The 19626-nt window shown below is 33.4% G+C and overlaps 1 protein-coding gene across 1 annotated transcript in view; it reads right to left on the bottom strand.

Moving 5' to 3' along the window:
• LOC110106677 (protein ENHANCED DISEASE RESISTANCE 2-like) overlaps positions 1-19050 on the bottom strand; it is a 31313-nt gene extending 12263 nt beyond the window's left edge. Inside the window, exons 1-10 of the mRNA XM_020836639.2 lie at positions 18411-19050; positions 18106-18180; positions 13640-13693; positions 11070-11135; positions 9864-9970; positions 9713-9777; positions 9464-9580; positions 9339-9379; positions 9108-9208; positions 8932-9027 (exon numbers count right to left, since the gene is read on the bottom strand). Of these exons, the coding sequence (XP_020692298.1) occupies positions 8932-9027; positions 9108-9208; positions 9339-9379; positions 9464-9580; positions 9713-9777; positions 9864-9970; positions 11070-11135; positions 13640-13693; positions 18106-18180; positions 18411-18548 (860 nt within the window). The 5' untranslated portion in view covers positions 18549-19050. The remainder of the gene's footprint in view (positions 1-8931; positions 9028-9107; positions 9209-9338; positions 9380-9463; positions 9581-9712; positions 9778-9863; positions 9971-11069; positions 11136-13639; positions 13694-18105; positions 18181-18410) is intronic.
• Positions 19051-19626: the final 576 nt, after the last annotated feature.

Raw genomic sequence — 19626 nt, 5'->3', positions numbered from 1 at the left:
TTGAGATCGCATTTCAGCGATAGCTGTTCAAATTCAGCTACATATTCTTCGACCGACCGGTGATGCTGTTGAAGGCGGTGAAGCCTCAAAAATAAATTCCGGCGATGATAGTCGGTGATGTACTTACGTTGCAACTCCTTCTTCATTTTCTCCCAGCTGGTAATCTTGCTTCTCCCTTCCCTCGCTCGGTTGCGTTTTAAATTCTCCCACCAAAGCGAAGCACCTTTCTTCAGTTTAATAGCTACAAGCTTAACAATCCGGTCTGCCGGAATTTCTTTGAACTCAAGAACTCGCTCGACCGTATGCAACCAATCCAAGAATTCATCAGGATCCATTCGTCCTTCAAATTCGGGTAGATCGATCTTAATTCCACTGTCAACTCGATCTGGGGGACGGTCTTGCCGTGGCCTTCTTGGACGAACTTCATCATCGCTTGAAGTATCTTGATGGAAAGGATTAACCTCCTCTTCTTCCAGTCGGCTTCCGGCCTCTTGCTGGTCTCTTCTTGCAAGTTCTTGTTGCAGCCTCTGGACTTCTCTTTGCAAATCTTCAACCACCATATCCCGCATCGGGCGCTGGCGGTTCCTCCGTGGCGGCATCTTGCCGGCTCTGATACCAGATGACACCGGCTCCGACTCCTCGAAGGGTGGCTGCTGGTGACTCTGAGCTGGATGTCCCCGGGTCTCTGCTTACTCCTTCGCCTGGTAGCTTGAGAATTCGAAGCAACCTGCGGGCGGGAAAAAGAACAGAGGAAAAACAAAAACAGAACAATCTGTTTTGGATAATACCAAATGATAACCTCCTTTATTTCCAGAGAACAAAACTATTTATACATCAAAGAAAGAGGCTAAGCACTGTAGCCTAATATAGCTACAGGAAATGAAAATTAAAAAAAAAAACAGAGGTAGCCGTTAGCTCCTGCGTCAAGGACACATCTTGTATGTGTGTGTAAACTCCATTCAACTCGACATAGTATAAGCCAATCCATATATTGCACAAAATCAGCTCAAATAGTAAAATCAACCAATAAAATGCCTAGTAAACATCAACAGCAGAATACACCCAAAAAAACCAATATTCACATATATTGTATCATCATAATTAGTATTATCCCAACTATTTCATGTCAACTTTATGAATCCTCACTCTACATTCATTCCTATGGATTATTAAAGCTACTTTGCACAATTTTTTTACAACTTCTATTCATGTTAACTTTGGTCTATGTTTTTTCCCTTCCTAATTCTTTGACATTAATTTCATTAATAGCCTGCTAGGTACTAATTCTACCTTTTGTTGGTATCTACCCAAAAAATTGACACCCAAAAAAAGTCAATTTTTATTTCTTTATCATCAATATATGTTTTTTCTCTTGAAGCATTTCTCCACATTAAAAACGCACAGGCTTTAACACTACAATTATATTCTTATCAATATCCTCATTCATATGTATGATAGATCAACAAATATACTTAACCTCACACACCTAGATAACACTTTATCTTATAGTAATATTTGACCCATAATTATTAATGTCGCAAGTGTCAAAATTGTATATAATATGATCAACTTTTTGTTCTACCAATCATTTATACATTATCTTTTAAATACTTTCTCCATAATGCTAACAATTATTTCAAGTCAATTTGTCTCAATGATTAGAACTACATCCTGTGCATAAAGCATGCACCAAGGTGCATCCCATTGAATATTCTTTGTAAGAATTTCATAACGATGGTTATATAAAGATAATACTAACACGTGTTCTAATATTACAACAATAGAACAATCTTTAGTTGCTCCACAACTATTTAAAACACTAATCAATGCTCTATTATACATATTTATTACTAATTTTAACATATATTTGCCAATCATATTTTTTTCTCAAAGCACATCAAATTAATTCTCATGACAATCACTGTGTTGCTAAATGCGACCTAGGTGCTCTCGAAAGCCAAGTTGAGGGCAAAGTTCTTTGGGATGCAACATCACAAGGCACCGCCTAGGGGAGCTCTTTGTCTCAAGGAATCAAATAGGAGAGGAGTCCTCTTAATTACAAGGATTAGATTTAATACTTCAAAAGTAGAAGATGACATAGTTTCTTATAATGAAAGTTTGACAAGATGTGACATGGAAAGAGCATCAAGAGTTGGAGAAACAATGGTGACCATAGAGAAACAAATTTAGATCAAATATTATTTTAAAATCTTGAAGTTTTAGAGTAGTAAATCTTGAAGAAGCAAAAGAAGAGGAAGAAGAGAATGAGCATGAGGAAACAAAGAGGTTGAGGTGTCATGACTCAGCCCGGATGCTCGAATTAATGAGGCAGGAATAGAAAGTCGGACAATAGATTAAATTTTTATTTCCTAAATCTATCTCAAATACATTAAAAGAGCCACTAAAAATTTAAAAATATAAACTAATATAAAATAAATTAAATACCTTTCATTCGGTGCATCACATCTACAATACATTTTTTCACCTCTATAACTTATTCTTTATTATATTAAATTATATCTAAAAAATATTAAAGCAACTAAAAGTAAGCCACAACTTAGTGAGTAAAACATACTTTTAAATTACAGTAATCCAAGGCAATTGTAATAATATGCATGAGCATTTTAATTCATATCATAAAATAAATACATTTAGATTCATTTTATTTCAAGACTTTCAATATTATGCATATACAATATCTTTATCTATTTCTTTCTCATAAATAAAATAACAGTCACAGAAGTAACCATTTAATTTAGTATCAATGAAGATACTCATTTTTCATTTCTTTTTCTTTTTTTCATAACCTTTTTCATTTACTTGCACGGGTACAATACCATAAGGGGATGTGCTCCATCAGTCAATATGCACATTCAAACATACATATCTAGTCACTTCATTCATATTACAATCATTTATTTTATGCAGTAATGTAAAACATAAAATATTAATCATATTCAATATTTAATATGAGAGAGATGAATAATTTGTAATACAGTTAGATAAAATGATAAAATAAATCATTTGCAATAACAATTAAATGCAATTAGAAGCAATACAATTACCATAATATAAAAATATACACACTCACCTTTATTCGGATTGCTTGCTCTTATTATTCTTGCTCTGATTTAAATATAACACATATAATAATACATAATTTTGTAATGTTATTTTAACTTATATATAATCATATTTCTTTATAGTTAGTTATGTATGAATTTTGATTTAATTATCATTAATTTATAATATTGTCATATTTAATAACTTCTCATTTTAACTTATTTAAAAATATTATATTTAAAATTAATAATTTAATTAAATGAAATCTCTTCTATGCTCTCACTCCCTAATTACTTTTTAATTTACTAATTATTTAAATTTTCATTCTCTCTCTATATATATTTAATTAAAAAATACTTTATTTACTACTCACTATAATTAATTCTCTTAATTAGCATTTCAATTAATTGAAATCTCTCAAATATACACCCTCGGGCTCTCTCAATTGTATGTTTGAGAGATTTCAATTAAATTATTAATTTTGAAATGAATGTAATAAAGATATATATTTATATATTAATGAAAAAGTTAAAATGAAAAGTTATTAAATATGACAATATTATAAATTAATGATGATTAAATCAAAATTTATATATAATTAATTAGAGAAAAATATGATTATATATAAGTTAAAATAACCTTATAAAATTATGTATTATTATATGTGTTATATTTAAGTCAGAGCAAGAACATTAAAAGAAATCAATCTGAATCAAGGTGATTATGCATATTTTTATATTAAGATAATTGTATTGCTTCAAATTACATTTAACTATTATGGCAAATGATTTATCCTATCATTTTTTTAACTGTATTGCAAATGATTCATCTCTCGCATATTAAATGATTAAATATGATTAACATGTTATATTTTATATTACAGCATAAAGTAAATGAATGTAATATAAATGAAATGACTAAATATACATGATTGTATGTGTATGTTGATTGATGGAGCACACTCCCTTATAATACTAGTAGGGGGCGTAATGTACTTGTGCACGTAAATGAAAAAAGTTATGAAAAAAGGAAAAGAAATTGAAAAGAAGTACCTTCATTAATACTAATTTAAATAATGGCTCCTGTGACAGTTGTATTATTTATGAAAAAAAAAGATATACAACGATATTATATATACATAATATTGAATGTATTGAAATGAAATTAATATAAATGAAATTACTTTATGATATGATTGAAATGTCCATGCATATTGTTTCAATTTCCTTAAGTTACTCTAATTTAGAAGCATGTTTTACTAACTAAGCTATGACTTACTTTTAGTTGTTCTAATATTTTTCAGGTATAATTTAATATAATAAAAAATGTGTAGTTGAGATGAAAATGTGTAACGTAGATGTGGCGCACTGAATGAAAGGTATTTAATTCATTTTATATCAGTTTATATTTTTTTGAAGTTTTGATGGCTCTTTCAGTGTATTGGAGATAGATTTAGCAAATGAAAAATTAATCTATGGTCCGACTTTCTATTCCTACCTCATCAATTCGATCATCCGGGTTGAGTCATGACAGAGGATCACTAGTCTACTGTTAGAGAAGTATATATGATGTGAAGATGGAAAAAAAATTAAGGGCCTACTAAATTAGCCTCAGGCTATCCTTATTCCAATCTTAAGTAATTTAACTACTTAAATTATTTCAATAAGTCATTCAGGTATATTCTTTAATATTATCTACTTAGCAAGAATTTTTAACATAGAATGTAATAAAATTTGATATTTTGTTAATTAACAGTACATAATTTAATGTAATAATTATTCTTGTGTTCACTTCTATGACTTCATAAATAAAATGTGGATTTTAATTGAAATAGCTTCTTTATTCAACACTTTACTTCACCTAAGCAAGCCCAGCATCTCGGGCATTAGATAGCCACATTGCCTTAAGGAAGCTTAGCGCTTTAGATGATGCCAGATACTAGATCATATGTATTCTCACAATTCATTTGAAACCCTACTGCTGGCTTAAGGAAAAACGAAACTCATACATATCAAAAAAAGAAAAAAAAAGAAGAAATCATACATGCAGCCATTCATCACACAATCTCCCCACATCTATCATACCCACAACAATGTCATCCTCATCTCCCCTCAAAACGACGTGAACAACCTCCTCTTAATTTCAGCTCACTCCCTCTCATTCTCACATTCCTCTCTCTCTCTCTCTCTCTCTCTCTCTCTCTCTCTCTCTCTCTCTATATATATATATATATATATATATATATATTCTTCTTTCTCTTCCAACCGACTCCACCCAAACTCACGATCCCACTTCCCTAACGACTTCGTCAGCTCGCATGACCTAGTCCAGGCCAATATAAACCAACTACAGCCACTGCCTTCCCCAACCGCATGCTAGCTAGCCGTCACTCGAATTTGCAGCCCTAACTGCTCAACCAACTAACACTGTCGTCGCCACTATTATTACCTAAGCCCATGAGCCCCTTTCTTTTTCACTCTCTTTATCTCTCCTCTCTCTTTTACTTTCTCGGCCACTTTCTCCCTCTTTCTCTTCCTATCTCTCTCCTTCTTTATCCTCCGCTCTCCTCTTCCCCTCTTTCTATCTCTCTCACTTTCTCTCTACTCTCCTTCCATTCTATCTCCAAATAGAGAGAAACTTCTCCTCCCTCCACTTAACCATTCAATCTATCATAATCTTTCTCTCACTTCCCTTTGTACTCTTCGCTTTCTTTTTCTAGAAAGAGAGAGGAACCAAAAAAGTGAAAAAAGGTAAAAAAAATCAAAATTAAAAAAGAGAAATGTTGATGCATACTTGCAAATCCTTCGACATCATTTTCTTTTCATTCCTATGTGTGCAAAGGTACAAGCTTGCAAATACTTAAAATTTTCAAAATCTCGAATGTGACACACTCGAAACAACGAGCAAAACTAGTACACATGTTTCATGGCACAATGGGGTATACTCATAGACAACATTGATATCGCAATAGGTAAGCCCAGTGCATTTTTCTTAGCAAAATAGGAAAATTTCTAATATATGTGCATATCTTTCTTGACACGATAGGGAATCATACCAAATTTCAAGTCCTAGTAGTCCCAATAATGCCACCTACACAAGGAAGACAATAGGAAATTGCTAAAATTTGCATTGACAAGGGACCTAGATAAAACAATATCAAAGGAACTTTGAGCATAAATACAAAATAAATTAAACTAAAATTAAAACTAGCGAAAATAGAGATCAGAGTTACAAGATGAGAACACGATTGAACATTAAACTGGACACATAAGACTCACTGGAGACTTGTAATGAACTCAACAACTCATCAACAACGCGAATAAAATTTATTCACTTTTGGAACTCTCTCGAACACTTAGGAGATTTAAGAACATATCCAGTTAGATGAATTGATGAAAATGAACTAAGGGGGATGATTTATTTATAGATGGTATAATGATTCCCCGAGAAGCTCAGCTAACTGAAATCCAACTATATAAGTCAACATAAAAGGGCAGCGTGAAAAATGTGCTAAGATTCTAATCTACATTCTACACTAGATCCACAACACATATACGCAAGGGGACAAAAGGCAAAGGGCGATCAATTAAAATTTTAAAGTGAAATATTGCAAGCATTTAATGATAAATACTCACAATCTGATCCACAACACACTTACAAGCAGACATAATGCAAAAATAATTAACATAGAATGCAACTGCGGCACATTCACGTGAACAACTCTAAGACCCTTAAACATCTCAAACAGTTGCAATCACATAAGTGACTGCTAAATAAGATAAAATAATCAACCAATTACACATCATAGGTGCACGAATGTCCTAAATGACATGCACATAAATTGCTAAAAAGGGAGCTTGTGCACATTACATGAATTTGTACACCTCATGAACTAAAACTTTCAAAATGAGACAAAGCGGTACACTATTGCATGTCATGTGTAGCACAATTATTTTGACAAGTGTGCAGGACGTGTCAAATCACTAGAACCAATTTTGTCCACCCATTTGCTAATTACACAGTGCAAGCAAACCAGTGGACATGCAAGTGCAATATGTAAGAACATCAAAAAGCAAGTATGCAATTGCATCACTTAAGTGCATCAAGAAACATACAACTATGTCGTGCAAATGCATCAAAAAGCATATGCAACAGATTAGGGCACTGAAATCAATTTTCCCTCATATGCTCCAACCAATATACTAAACTCATTTTGAGGTCCAATAATGTTGCATAAAAGTAAATAGAACCAAATCTATGAGACACTATTAAAACTTGGATTATGAACCCTTTGATTAAGTGATTTTATTGTAAAATGACATCATTAAATTACTGCCACGACCATTAAACTTGATTTTTTTAGTATAAAACTTGGTTTATTCTCAGGTGCAAACATTATTCTTCTAAGACACTATTTCATTACTCTTTATGCTTCATTATATAACATATAAATTTGATTTCCTATATAATAATCATAATCATTAACATCTCCTATACTCTAAAATATTAATATCAAAATTCTTATTCCCCAATTATTTAGCATTCATTTAGACTTTGAAATTCATTGAATAGATATATTAATCAAACTACTCAAACATCACCCACAACTCTCCTAAATCTCAATAGGTATATCATTTGAATCTAAAGTTCTATCTTCATTCATCTTCTTCAGTTTTAACTCCACTTTTTTAAATTAAATCTCTATACACCTTATAATTTTATTTATCACACTCTTCCATAAAGATTTATTTCATAAAACTCTAATTTAATAATTTTTTTAAAGTAGCATTTTTCAATCTTTCTTTGATTTCTTAATATTTAACTATGATATTTTTTCAGTTTGCTTTTAATGCATCAACTTGATTAAAATCTTTACTTATCCTCTTTTACCTTGGATATTTTATATAATCTTATTATGTCCTTCCATAATATCTAATCTAATCTAATATTTAAATCATCAAAAATTTTAACTTTGGAAATTAAACTCAAGTAAAAAACTAGGGGTAGCCAAGGGGATTGGAACAGAGATGGGAGGGGACTGTTCATAGATTTTATTTTAATTTAAACTCGATTCAACTTAGATCACTTCATTAGCACACAAGTCATTAACACGAACCACTTGGTGGATCAGAAGTTAATACTGCTTCGAAATAATGATCAGATGCTTCCATCACAGACGGTTCATATTTGATAATCTGCTTATCAGATAACTCCAAGCCACCCACAACACCATGTTCTACAACAGGAAGCCATCGTTTCTTTTCATCTCACGTCTCCATCTTCCATGTAGAAATGACCTTTCTTTATTAGATTTAAATGAGAATTTAACTTTTAAAAGGGCACAATGGAGAAAAAGGATTCATGTAGCTGACCCCACAGTGGGATACAGGCTTCTTCTTGTTGTTGTTGTTGCCGCCTCCATCTTCCTTTCATATTCTACTGCCCAAGATGGACCAAAAAACTAGGACGTTGAACCCTACCATTGCAAGAAATGAGTTTATTACAACTAAAACTCAATTCACCTAAGGTTGCTTATAGGTGCATGTAAATTTCCTAATTTGTTGAATTTTGAGAAATTATAGTTTTGGCAAAAAAAAAGAGGAAAGAACAAAAGTACAAAAATTTCCAAAGAGTAGATAATCATGAAGTAAAACAGCTTCAACCAATATAATTTATGCGCTTTGAAAGATAAAATGCACATCAAGAAAAAATTGTTCCGAAAAGAACATTAGCTAAACTTAAAATATGCGTGTACTTAAAACATGCATATGTGTGCACGCATATTTTGATCTCTAATCAACAATCAGCGTAGAAGAAGAAAATATAAGATGGACCAACAGAATTTGCTAATATTTGAATGAACGTTACATGGAAAACCAGCCCAGCTGCAGTCTATGATATAATATTGCAGTATGTCCATCTACCTCCTCTACTAAGCTACCATATTGGAAGCTGGAGTCCCACCTACAATATTAAGGGAGAATAATAGGATCTAATTACTAAGAGCAAAGTGAGAAAATCCCAGTGCACACCAAGGAACTTACTCAAATCGAGTTCCATCCATACACATCACAAGTTCAAATATTGCTTCACAAGTGGCCTCCACCACACCAACAGCTTTCATTGCTCTACTACAACTTCTTGGCTGTAAAAATACAAATATCAGAAGATAAATTCAACCAGATTAAGTTGCCTACATCATTATTATCTTTCAAATTAAAAAAAAAACTTCCTATCATTGTCAGCATAATAAAACAAATGATTTCATCAATTACAAGGTAATCAGCTTCCGAAAGCTCTTCAAAAATGCGAAGACCTGCATATTTTTGAAGAAATAATAACTAGCATATAACCTCTGTTGTTTAAAAAAGAGCATGAAAAGATTAAGAAAAAATCTTGCCATTCTGACATCTGACAAGGCGCCAATGTTTTCTAGAAAAAACTTCATCTGAAGTACTCTGATTTGATAACACCGAATCACCCTGGCGTGTCCAATCGAGCATTGATTCAGGAGGACCTGCAAGCGGGAAAAGCACAATCATGCAGCAGAACATAAATCCTCTGTGCACAAAAACATGACAATATCACAACACAAAAACTTCAAAATGAAAATAAAACTAATCAAACCATACAAGTTATCCTTGCATACCATTGCCAATTGTTGTCCTACGAATCATTGTGCGGTTTGTTACTTCCTCATCCTCGGCACTTGCCCTGTATGTATAAATTTGGGTAGTCTTATCAGATATGCCATTTATATGCTGTGTAGTCTGTTAACTATCTAAAGATCAGTTACTTACAGGCTTTCCCTGTCAGATGAAGAAGCGTTCCCATCAGCATTAATGCCAGCTTTGGCCAGAAATGAAGCATGTAGCATACTTCCATTAGCTGTGTTTAAATCTTGCTGCTGAAAACAGAAGTGAGATTAGTTGTTCTATCCAGAAACTGCCATAGAAGCAGTGAAGCTTTATATCTAAGGAATTCTCGAATTATGCATAAATGAAATAGTAGTGTGCAGAAAGTTTTAGACACAGATACTAGACATCTTGCATCAACAAAGGGAAATGGATTTACAGCTCGTTTCATTTTTTTTTCCTACAAAATATAATAATAATTTCCCCAAAGTTAGAGAAAACAATCATATTCATTTAGTACAGATGTGAGATGACAATAAAATATTTCAATCAGCACTCAACAAGAATTGCGGCCTCATGAGGCAGACCTTAAATGGTTGAGATAAGGTTGATACTTAGAATGATGACAAGTAGAGAAAAGACAAAAAAGCATGGTTTAAAATTGCGCAATATGAGGCTCACCTTGAGGCCCGCCTTTGCGCAATTCCAGTAAAAAACGCCTCGATGCTTACGCATCGAGTTTTTTTTATGAGGCTTGCGCCTCAACTTGGTTGAGGCCCGCCTTGAGGCCCGCCTCGCCTCACGCTATATATATTAAAACTTACATAAATTCTTTGAAAAAAAAATGTCCGACATTGGACTCTATAGGAGAGGAGGATGGGGAGAGAGAGTTCATCATGAGATGATTTCAAATGAAGAACCCCTAGTGATGACAGGTGCTTGAGACTTATGAGCTCTTATGTGATATGTCATTGCTATTTATTTTTGGAAATGGAATTATATGGTTAATTGAAAAGAATACTGGGATTTGGGAAAGATAGAAATTTGAGTTGAACTATATTTCATGTTGTCTTATTATTGGGATATTTTGATTTCACGTCATATCTTATGTTTTTTTTATGTTTTATATTATTCACTCATTAGTATATAAAAAATTTGTCATTTTATGTTTACGCAATCTTTTGATTTTGAGGCTTACGCCTCGCCTCACGAATGAAAAACACCTCAATACGCAATTTTAAACATTGCAAAAAAGAAATATTTTGAAGTTCTGTAATGTCCTAAAAAAGGAATACTATAGCATATGAACAGGTTTGACTTGCTAAAGCTTCAAAACTACAAAAAAAAAAGGTCCCTTCAATTTATGGCAACCTGGTCAATCACAGATTCAATTTTCTCCTTCCAGACCAAAGCCTCCTGGATGTTGAACGCTGCCATCTGACACATGAAAATTATAAAATAAATTAACAAATAATCCAGTAAATACGAATGGTTGCAAGAAATAGCATGCAAAATGTATCAGAATAACTTAGTAAGAGTAATCAACAGCCGACAATAATAAAGAAAAAAAAAATCCATGAAACACTTCTATCCAGCAACAACAACAACATCAAGCCTTTATCTCACTATGTTGGGTCGGCTACATTAATCCTTTTTCTCAATTATGTCCAGTTAAGAGTCAAATTCTCATTTAAATCTAATAAGGAAATGTCATTTCTAATATTTTCTAATCAAGTCCTCTTAGGTCTACCTCATCGGAAGGCCGCCCTTTCATGTAACCAGACCATCTAAAGCGACTCTCTGATCTTATCTTCCACTAGAGCTATTTCAACCTTTTCACATATATGCACATTTTGTATCCTATCTCTAAGAGTAAACCCACTCATACACTTCAACATCCTAATCTCTGCAACACGTAACTTAATATTATACTTCTCTTTCAATGGCCAACATTCTGCAGCATAAAGCATTGCTGGTCTCACCACCATCTTATAGAATTTTCCCTCAAGTATGAGGGGGACTTTTCTATCACGCAAAAAGCCCAATGTATTTCTCTACTTCAACCATCCAATTTGAATTCTACTAATAATATCCTCATTTATTTTACCATCACTCTAAACAATAGACCCAATATATCTAAAACATATACACTTATTAATGACTTGATCGCCCAAAGTCACAATTCCCCCACTAGATCTATTACAACTAAAATTAAACTCTATATATCCGGTTTTAGATCTACTGAAATACAAATCTTTAGACTCAAAGGTTGACTTCCATAATTGAAGTTTACCTTCAACTCTCTCTCTCTAGTCTTACCAACAAGAAGAATACCATCAGCAAAAAGCATACACCAAGGCACAATCTCCTGCAAATGTCTAGTCAGAACACTCATGACTAAAGCAAAAAGATATAGGCTTAAGGTTGATCTTTGATGTAATCCAACTTAAATAGGAAAATACTTGGTTAAACCACCTTGTGTTTGAACACAACAGCTCCTACATAAATATCCTTAATGACTGGAATATAAGCATTATTAACTCATTTCTTTTCTAGAACTCTCCATAGCACTTCTCTTGAAACTTTATCATATGCTTTCTCTAAATCAATAAATATCACATGTAGATCCTCCTTATTCTCTCTATACTTATCCATCAAACCTGTCAATAAATGTATAACTTACATAGAAGACCTACCCGGCATGAATCCAAATGAAACACTTCTATCCAACAAGTAATAAAGAAAGAGTAGCACAACATGAATCAATATAATTATCAAAAACTACATGACAAATATCAGTCATTTTAAGGCAACAAGAAGGTTATCATATCATCATCACCAACAAGTAATGCAACTTGGCAGGCCATTTGTAGGTGTTTTGTTTGGAGGGCCACGAGTTAAATATTTCCCTTTTTCCTTTATTTCATATTCCATACAAATAAATAATTTGTTAAACTACCTATGAGTTTATTTGAGACAGCTTTCTTATTGCATTGCTGTTTAGACCATAATTACAATTCCATTTGGCTACTACTTAATTTCTGCATTTTAAAAATTTGTACTGGGTAGCTACTTTTTATAACCAATGTCACTGATAAGTGGTTGCTTTAAGAAAGCAACCATTCAACTTCTAAAAAAATATATTTGTAATATCCACATCAACTTTCAAAAAACTTACTTTACCAACAACAACTTCACAATCATCTTTACAAAATGCTACAGTCAGCCCAAACAAACTCTAAGTAAATCTATCTACCATGAAACTCCTTGCATTCATGTAACTAAAAAAAATCAGTTTTCATGGAACTTCTTCGCCAAGAAGAGTCATAAACATTGTAGAGTATGAAGTTCAAAATAGTAAACACATTTCAAATATAGAATTTTCATAAAGAGTACCCATAATCATCAAAGGCTAAATCAAAACGGTTTAACAAAAGATTATTTTGTTGTATGAAACACACAAAGAACTTCAATAGGATTTTCTAGACAAAAAGAGCAATGTATTAGCAGGTGAAAAGGTTTAATGATCGTGTAAATATTGAGCACATCAAAACTTTTTCAATTAACCAAGCCATTATGAAAGATATGGTAGAGTTTGGTGAGCTAACTAAATGGGAATTTCATGAATACGTTGCACAAAGGTCAAGTTAAACAAATTTTAAAACCACTTTAGCTATTATCACTACTGAATAACAGAGAGCCAACAAAACTGGATCAATATTTATGAAATTCACTTTTTATAGCATACTCTTCATAAAGAATAATTGTAAGTTGGGACAAACAGCCAAATAAAAAAACGAAGAGAACTAGAAAAACCAAGATATAATGCAAGGGTTAGCAAAATTAAGCATAACAGAATAATTCAGTAAAGAAGAATGACATATAAACTACCAAAAGAAGAAAAATTTAAAAAACATGCAAATAAAAAGATAGATGCACACCATAATTCGATGGTACTTGTCCTTTTTGTTGTACACACACAGTACATATACCATCTGTCAAAAAAAAAAAAAAACGTAAGCATGTGTAGTCAAAGTGCTAATCTGTAACATAGAACCATCATATGTATTCTGAAGTAGTGTTATTGATCAAAGAAAAAGAAGTTGGAGAACTAAACACCACATTAAAATAATAATTAGCAACAGTAAAACATATTACCTTGGGAATCAAAACAAAAAGAGAAGTTCTAATTCTCAGTAAATTTAACCTGAAAAAACAAATCCCGAAAAGGCTAAAAAGTTGCTAAATACCCACAGATTTTGATGCGGACATCCAACCGTCCATGGCTATCCGAGGAGCTAAAGATCAACGGCTGTCATCGTCCCACGTTATCTTATATTTTATTTGTAATTTTTTTAATTTTTATTATGAATTTTCCGTTTTTACCCTCACTTAAGAGGGTCGTCATATGTAAGCCTTAGGGGCATATGTGTTTTGTTTTAGTTTCTTAGATCTATATATAGAGGTCTTTTCTTATGTAATGGGAGGATGGATTGTTAATGAAATTTTATTCTACTTGTTTGATCTCTTAGTGAGTTCATGAGCGGAGAAGGATCTCTTTGTGAGTTCCGAGATTCCCAAGATCTCTTTGTGAGTTCTTGAGGAAGTGGAAGAATCTCTTTGTGAGTTCTGAAATTCCCAAGATCTTTTTGTGAGTTCTTGAGGAAGTGGCGCTTGTAGATCTATTTTTTTTTTTTTTTTTTTTTTTTTTTCGTTAATTAATTGCCTAATTAAGAATCCCTCTTAAGGCAAGGCAGTTAATGACATTTAGAGCTATTTGAAATTTTAATTCATTTCCCTCTCATATTAAATCTATTTGGGGAAGTTACACATTTCACATCAGATTTACTTCAGAAAGAAACATGTTACAATCTTGTATTCTAGTAGGTATGCATGCAACATATATGATCCTACTGTAATTCATCAAGTATAAATTGAGTAAGATACACTGGTCCATTTAAGCACCATAGCCTTTACGAAATTTTGCAGGAAAAAAAATTATAGCAAATTGGATTTGGTAAGTATTCATAATAATAAAATTAATAGTAATAATTATGGTGATGATAATTATGCTTTGGTACAACATCTCCCTTAAATCCATTCATTAACTTGGGTAACCTTTAGGTGGTATACTGCAGGATCCTTCAAAATGAGCTCGCAATGCTGGTTTTGTAAGGTTTATTTTAAAACATGAGAACTTAATAACTTACATATCACAATTATTCGATAAGTTTTATGATAATTGTCGACTAGCTAACACAACCTTCTATTTTTCTCATCCAGAACTTAGGACATGATAATGACCTTTTTTTAATTAAATTTAAATGAGAATTTGACTCTTAGTAGGACAAAATAGAAAAAAATGATTCATGTAGCCGACCGGCGCGACCCCACATAGTGGGATAAATGCTTGATGTTGTTGTAGAACTTAATAAATTACAAAATAGTACATGTAAGACTATGCAAGCTATTGGCTATTAATGTAAAAATTGTGATGTAGTACGGAAAACGCTTTGCTATGGAAGATGGACAAACTCCAAATGTCTCACAAAATCTGAAAAATATTTCAGATTTTGAATTCAAAATCTGAGAAAAAAAATTCAGTTTCTGTGAATAGGATGTGGAGTTTGGAGAGAAAACCTGGAGAGAAAACCAGGAGGGAAACTTGAGAGAATTAGGCCAACTGTAGTGGGGTTTGGGAAATCTTGACAAAAGAAATAAGTTGCAAATCTGGAAAGATTTCAAAGGCAATTTAATAAGGAGATGGGGCCAGCGGTAGGTGGAGTTGGACGGTAGATTTATTTCCTAATCCCTTTGTCTGGTTTAAGGAAAGTAATTAGAGTTTGGCCCCTTTGAAAATTTCGGCTGTTAAAGTATGGGAAATAATTTTCTGTTAACAGAAAAAGGGGAAATTTAGTGTTTAGGAAATACTTCCTAAACTAAGCCAAAGGGGATGGGGCCGGCTGCAGTAATGGATGGGGAAAATGGGGTAATTGCTCAATGCTTGATTATTTGGGAATTATAAATTCGGAAAGGGGAAATTTAAAATCCCAATCAATGACAAATTGATTTGATTGTGATTTAATGACTTTCCTAAAATAGATGAACCAAATTAGGAAAGAATTTGAAATTTGAATTTGAATAATTTCAAATTCAAATTAATCCCCAAATTAACCCAACCAAATTAGGAAATCCCAAAGAGGGTGGGAGGAGGAGTTTCGGCTGGCGGTTAATGGGGGTGGAGCCGGCGGCAGGGGTTAGGGTTTGGGGGATTTCGGGTGGAGATGAATCTGGTGGCCAAACGAAGATTGGGAAGGAGAAAGACGATGAAAAAACAATTAAAGAAGAGATAAAACAAAAACAAGAATAGAACGAAAGATCGAAACAAATGATAGAAAATGAAAACCGCGAGCCTCAGACTCTTCTGAAGACTGACGGGTGATCCGATTGCCCTTCTTCAAGGGACTCAAATCACGAGCCCGGACCCATCCTGCGGCTGGTGACAACTTCGATTCCTCTCATAGGAATCTCACTAACGCTCTCTCACAAGAAGAACACAAGTGTGGGAAACAATTTTTCATATTAATCAACCATCCATTACAATAGCTTAAGGCCCTTATTTATAGGCCATAACATGAGAAAATAGAAAATTACAAAAATACCCCTTGGGCCACAACACTCAAATAAATTAACCTAGGGGTAAAATAGAAAATAACATAAAATAGAAACTAAAAGGCAGAAAATAATTCATAAATGACAACTTAAATTAGAGCCGTCGATTTACGACGCCTCCTGTGATAGATGCGTCAGATCTTCGTGCTGATGTCCGCATCAAATTGACATCAATATGTGCTGACAGATTCAAATTTAAAAACCCTAAAAAAATAATCTGCCATCCTTTGATACTTTATACATCTAGAGATTTGGTTATTCAAAGAAAAGAAAACACTTTCTTCAACAAAACCAACCAAAGAAAGGAAAAAAAGCCCCTTCCTAACGTCTCATCCCAGCTTCGTAATACCTAAAACATCAGTTTTAAAGCATATGGTGCTCTTTTATCAGTAACCAGATTAACTTAACATAGAAAAGATGTAATACTCAAACAATGACAAAATTAGGGGTGCCAATAAAGCTATAAGTTCGCGAACAACTCATGTTAAACCTAATAAAAACCCCATGCTCTACTCGTTTTTTAAGTAAGCGAGTTGAACATAATCATATATTTTGAGGACAAATATATATATATATATATGCACTAGTTATTTGTAATGTACAATATTAAATTGTTGGTTGTTCAATTTTGAGATTTATATTTGTAGCAATAGAAGTTTTTATTTAACGCACAATTATCTTGATTTTTTATGTGTTATTTAATAAAGGTTGAAATCTAGTATTATTTAACTAATTGAGCTAACTTCAAGTTGAATACAAGCTCAAAATGAATCAAACGCAAATATGTTATTCACAAAAAAGTTGGAACCATACCTTTCAACGGCGAATGGTGTACCACGACGCAAAGTTTCCCGTGGAGCCATAAGGCATAGCGCATGGCGAGGCGAGCGACATTTTGAACACAGCCAAAATAAAAAATAATTATAAAAATCATTATATGGATCCTATTTTAGAGAATCAATCAAGTTGGGTAAGGCTTTGTTGAATATGTTTATGGTCCAAAATCTAAACCATTAAATTGAGCTTCAAGTTCATCCAAAATTTCTACTAAAATAAAGTCTAGATAAAGTCTAATAAAACCGAACTAAACTATTTTAATCATATCAAATAATTTTAAAATTAATTATTACATTATTTTAGAAATTAAAATATATAAATATTAAAAACTATTTATAATTATATTAAAAATTTCCTAAAATTCAAATTGCACGCGTCGTGCACCATTGCGCACATATGGCGCAAATGGCACGTGCCAACTTGAACATGTGTGCCACACCATGCAACTGGCGCCATAGGTGCGCCACGCCGCGCCATGCACCATGGCGCGCGTCATTTTGCGCCATTGACAAGTAGGGTTGGAACACAAGCCTAACTCGAACGAACTAATTTTTGGACAGCAGAACATGAACAAAAACTGAGCTCACTCAAGCTCTACTCATTTACAACCCTAGATTGAACCAAATTTTTTTAAAAAAATAATGTTACAATAGTTAGAATATAGATTCTAAAAATTAGATTGTAATGGAGTCACTTTCACTATGATTGAAGAATCCTCGTCATAAATCATTTTCAGAAGTTAATTTCAACAGTATGTTAGGATTACTCACTGCTTAAGGAATCAGCCAAAAAAAAACATGAAATTGCAGCACTACCAATAAACAAGATGAAAGAAAGAATATACAAAAAACAGTTACTGCTTGAAAGAAATGATCAGCAAAAGATGCCCGAATCTTACATGTCCATGGTGAATCTTAAGTCCTCTATCCTCCACCCTACAATTCCCATCTATGAAAAGGGTTTTGATAGGAACCTGCATATATATGTCAATTAAAAAATCAAGCAAATATCAGAAGCCTAATAAACCGTTTTTTGAATGAAAACCAATAGAATTCAATTCAATAATAGTCAAGGCATGACTCTAGTTATGAACAATTTCAAATGAGATTGCAGCTCCAACAATCCGGCAGTCAAAGGCTCCAGTGAGTAGCACAAATCCAGAAAAAGATACGAAATTTTCCTTAATAAAAGATGGACACATACCATATTACCCAGGGACTTCCTCTTGTAATAAGCAAGAACCCTAGTTTCGAGTACAAAGTACCGCATGTGGATGAACGAACGGCCGATCCTCCTCCGACCAAAGCGCACCATCCATCCCTCGTATACTACTTTCGACATTCTTCTTCCTACTTGCCCGATCCAGAATTTCTTCAAGGGTCAAGCAACAGCTTCCCCTCTCCTCCACCTCACAATCTCAAAAGATACAGAAGCAGAGCTAAAGCCTGTGGTCAAAAAAGTATCGAAAGAAGCGTCAAAAACTGCACCTGAATTTTACAAACCACAGCGCCCAACCAGGGAAAAGCCATCGCACAGAGTACGACAAAGGGCTCGGACGAGCAACTAAAAGAAATAGATAAAGATAAAAGACCGAAAGAATACGAGTAGCTCCTTGTCGCTTTCTTCTCTGGGTCTCACTCCTTGCCGGCGTTGACTGAGTAGGACTGGTGAGAAGAAGAGGGATGCTTCTTGTTTTCCCTGTCAGGAGTTAGAGGACCAGACCGTAAGACGTCGGATATGCTGCTGCGGGGGCGTTCGGGAACGGCGTGCTATGTTTCGGGCTGGCTGGAAGTGTGGTTCGAATTTACCATCGTGCCATTTTCCGGCTGTTTTCGGACTACAACCCCCGGCGTCCGACCGCAAGTGGATAACGGGCACTGGGAATCAACGGCTGTGATGTGCACACGAAAGGGTGTCGATACGAACGAGTAAATCCTGATATGTTAAATCTTGAAAATAATTAAGTAGTTATAAAATTTTGGAGATGTTTGGTTGGATTATCCAATGGTGTAAAGTATTTTAAAGCAGGAGTTCAAATTTTTTAATTTTTAGTTTGATGAAAAAGGAATACAAGTTAGGCTTCGTTTGGGACGGCTTTTTTATTGCTTTCTAAAACGGAGTTTTAGTATAATTTTTTTTATTTTTTACTAAAACTCCGTTTTAGAAAGCAATAAAAAAGCCGTCCCAAACAAAACCTTAAAGTGATGTAAATGTACAATAAGTTATTTTAGGATTTTTTTTTAAACAAATCAAACTCATAGAGCTTCATTAAGATAGGATTAATAAAATACTAGAGCAATCATTATTTAATAGAAGTTCTTTATTCGATTTCACAATTCTCTAATCAAAAGAAGGTAAATCAGTGTATTTCATATCGCAGTGTCCTCATGTTATCATAATTGGACGAGCAATTATTAGG

Source organism: Dendrobium catenatum, unplaced genomic scaffold, assembly GCF_001605985.2.
Source record: "Dendrobium catenatum unplaced genomic scaffold, ASM160598v2 fragScaff_scaffold_998, whole genome shotgun sequence".
Lineage (NCBI taxonomy): Eukaryota > Viridiplantae > Streptophyta > Magnoliopsida > Asparagales > Orchidaceae > Dendrobium > Dendrobium catenatum.
The sequence above is the reverse complement of the archived record's forward strand: the minus strand, read 5'-3'. Positions and strand labels throughout refer to the sequence as shown.